This window comes from Monoraphidium neglectum, assembly GCF_000611645.1.
Source record: "Monoraphidium neglectum strain SAG 48.87 unplaced genomic scaffold scaffold05586, whole genome shotgun sequence".
Classification (NCBI taxonomy): domain Eukaryota; kingdom Viridiplantae; phylum Chlorophyta; class Chlorophyceae; order Sphaeropleales; family Selenastraceae; genus Monoraphidium; species Monoraphidium neglectum.
Window position 1 is genome coordinate 1 of NW_014008044.1, and position 3,044 is coordinate 3,044.

At 63.0% G+C, this 3,044-nt stretch overlaps 1 protein-coding gene across 1 annotated transcript; it reads left to right on the forward strand.

Annotated features, from left to right (window-relative positions):
* Positions 1-43: 43 nt before the first annotated feature.
* Positions 44-2,800, forward strand: MNEG_15711 (malate dehydrogenase (oxaloacetate-decarboxylating)(NADP+); the record flags this gene model as incomplete). The annotated part of the gene is made up of 6 exons (XM_014035818.1): positions 44-127; positions 394-519; positions 892-928; positions 1,367-1,515; positions 2,127-2,216; positions 2,519-2,800. The coding sequence occupies 6 exons, from the start codon at positions 44-46 to the stop codon at positions 2,798-2,800; spliced, it is 768 nt and encodes a 255-aa protein (XP_013891272.1).
* Between the last annotated feature and the right edge of the window lie 244 nt (positions 2,801-3,044).

Here is a 3,044-nt window from a genome sequence, read left to right on the forward strand (position 1 = left end):
CACCCATACCCATCGTTCACCCCCCCCCCCAGGCAAGCCCGTGATGGAGGGCAAGGCTGTGCTGTTCAAGAAGTTTGCTGACCTGGACGCCTTTGACATCGAGGTCGCGGAGGAGGACCCCAAGAAGGTGCGCAGGGGGGGGGGGGCGGCGCCTGCTGAGCTTGGGTACACACGTGTGCGGAGGAGGGCGCGTGCGTGTGCATTGTTTGCCTGGACACGCCCGTGGTGGTGCAGGTAAACAAAGCGTGTTGAAGGCCACCGTTGCATGCATGTGGGTAGCCTGCTCTCTTGCCTCCACTTGAACGACACACACACATGCACGCCCACGCTTTTACGCACACATACACGCACTTTCTCACACACGCGCGCACGCACTCACACACACACCGCCAGCTGGTGGACATTGTGGTGGCGCTTGAGCCTACGTTTGGTGGCATCAACCTGGAGGACATCAAGAGCCCAGAGTGCTTCTACGTCGAGAGGGAGTGCCAGCGGCGCATGGCCATACCCGTGTTCCACGTGAGGGGGGCGAGGGATGGGGATGGGTTAGTAGGGGATGGGTTTTGCAGCGGCGGTGAGGCGGCGGCTGGGGGAGTGCCGACCAAGCGGGGCTGGCGGAGCGATGCGGGAATTAGTGGTTTGTGGGCGGGGGACTGGGGGCTGAGGGGTTTATATTAGCGGGGATCGTGGGTGTTGGCGGGATTCTGTCACACGCGTTTGGGGCGCAGGGATGGAGGCTTTACGGGGAGCTTAGCAATGTGGGGATACCCCAGCTGCATCTGTTTAGTGTGCCCACCACTCCGGGTGCCCAGCAGCACCCCCCTCCTCTGCTTGAAGGCTTCCCTCACTGCGGCCTGCGGTCCCCCCACCCCCATTGCCCCTGGTCTGCAGGACGACCAGCACGGCACCGCCATCGTCGCCGGCGCAGGTGCAGCACCTGCCCTTGCTTGTGGACTTAAGCGTGTATACATGTGTTGCGTGTGTGTTTGCGTTGTGTGTATGTGTGTGTGAGTTGGTGTCCATTGTCTTGTGCGCCGTGGGGTCGTGGTGTGCGCCGCAGGGGGCGATGCTTGCCAAGGTCCTGCCGCCAAGCCCAGCCCGGCAGCCACCTCTCTCAGGCCTCGCCCCCTCCCAGCACCCATTGAGCACGCCCTCAAACTCTCCTCCCTCCTGCACCTCACACACCGCCCTCAGCCCCCTCCTTCCCAACCATACCATATGTCCCTGCGCACCAATTTCACAAATCGCCAATCCCTTCCCTCCTCAAGTCCCATAGCACAGGCACCCTCCACAACCCCCGCTTCCTCTCCCCATACAACAAACTTACACACTTACTCACCGACACCCCTCCCCACCCCCAAAATAGGCCTCATCAACGCGATGGAGCTGGTGGGCAAGGACATGGCGGACGTGAGGGTCACGGTCTGTGGCTGCGGGGCCGCGGGCTACTCCTGCGCCAAGCAGTTCCTGGCGCTGGGCATACGCAGGGACAACCTGCTGGCTGTGGACGTAAAGGTGGGGGGGGGGGGCGGGGTATTTATTAGGAGGGGGGGTTGAGTTGTTGCGAGTGTGTGTGTGTGCGTGTGTAGGGGATCTGGGTGTGATTGTGTGTGAGGTGTGTGTGTGTGTGCCTGGGGTTGGGAAGAGACGCTGAGGGGGGTGAAGACAGTTGAAGGAGACGGGCGGACCTGCATGCGTTTGTGCGTGCGTGCGCGTGCTCAGGGAGTCGATACTATGGGGCGGCGGCTGTGGTGTGTGTGGCTGCTGGGGAGTGGGGGTTCGGGGCACGTGTTTGCTGGGAGGGGTTTGCCAAGGGGTGCTGTGGGCTGGAGGGTGTGTGTGTATGTATGTGTGTGTGTGTGTGTGTGTGTGTGCTTGGAGCCTTGCTTGATGCTGAGGTGGGGGATGACTTGTGCGACTTGAGGGTGGCGTGGACCTGAACACTTTGGAGATTGGTGTTGCGTATGGAAGGATGTGGCCGCTGCTGCTTTGAGCCTCTGTGCCGCGCAGTCGCCATTCGCGTTGGCATTGCTTGCCTTGATTTTACGCCGCTGGCGGTTGGCACCACCATACCCTGGCTGTGGCCTGACCTGCCCCGGCCGCCGCCGCGCGTCGCACCTCGGCAGGGCGTGGTGTACGCGGGGCGTGAGGACATCACCCCCGACAACTACCTGTATGACGTGGCGGCCAACACAGACAAGCGCACGCTGCAGGAGGTGTGTGCGCTCTGGGAGGGGGCACAGCGGGCAGGGGATTGGCGGGCACTGGCACGGACGGGCCGAAGGGGCCGCGCCACGCCACACCGTGCTGTAGCTCTCGCTTTGCGTGCTGGGAGGCCAGGCAGACAGGGCTGAACAGGTTCTGCGTACAAGAGCAGCAGGACGAGCCTGACGTGCCGCTGGGGCGACCCCCACCCGGCATCCGGCTCCCGACCAGGCGCGTGCCATCCCTCTGCGCCGGCCTCCCACCCCTGATGCAAACCCTCGCTGCGCCGCGTGCAAAACAACACCCCCGCCAGGCCGTGGAGGGTGCGGACGTGTTCCTGGGCCTGAGTGCGGGCAACCTGCTGACCCCCGAGATGCTGCTGACCATGGCGCGGGACCCCGTGGTCTTCGCCTGCGCCAACCCTGTGCCGGAGATCGACCCCGACCTGGCCGTGGCGACGCGCGCTGACGTCATCGTGGCCACGGGGCGCAGCGACTTCCCGAACCAGATCAACAATGGTGTGTGTGCACGTGTGCGCGCGTGTGTGTGTGTGTGTGTGTGCGCGCGCACACGCACTTGTGAGTGTGCAAGTTGACACACGTGTATGTTCGTACGTTGTGGGCGCGCGAACGCATGCACGTGCGTGTGTGAGTGTGTTTGTGTGTATGTCCACGCGCTTGTGTGTCTTCGTGCATGTGTTTGCTCGTGCGCGTGTGTGTGTGTGGGTGCATGTGCATGTGTGTATATCTACGCATGTGTCTGCTACGCTGACAAGGACGGCCGTGGCGTGATATCCTGGCACGCGAATTGCGGACATCTGATTCAGCACTCTCTTACTC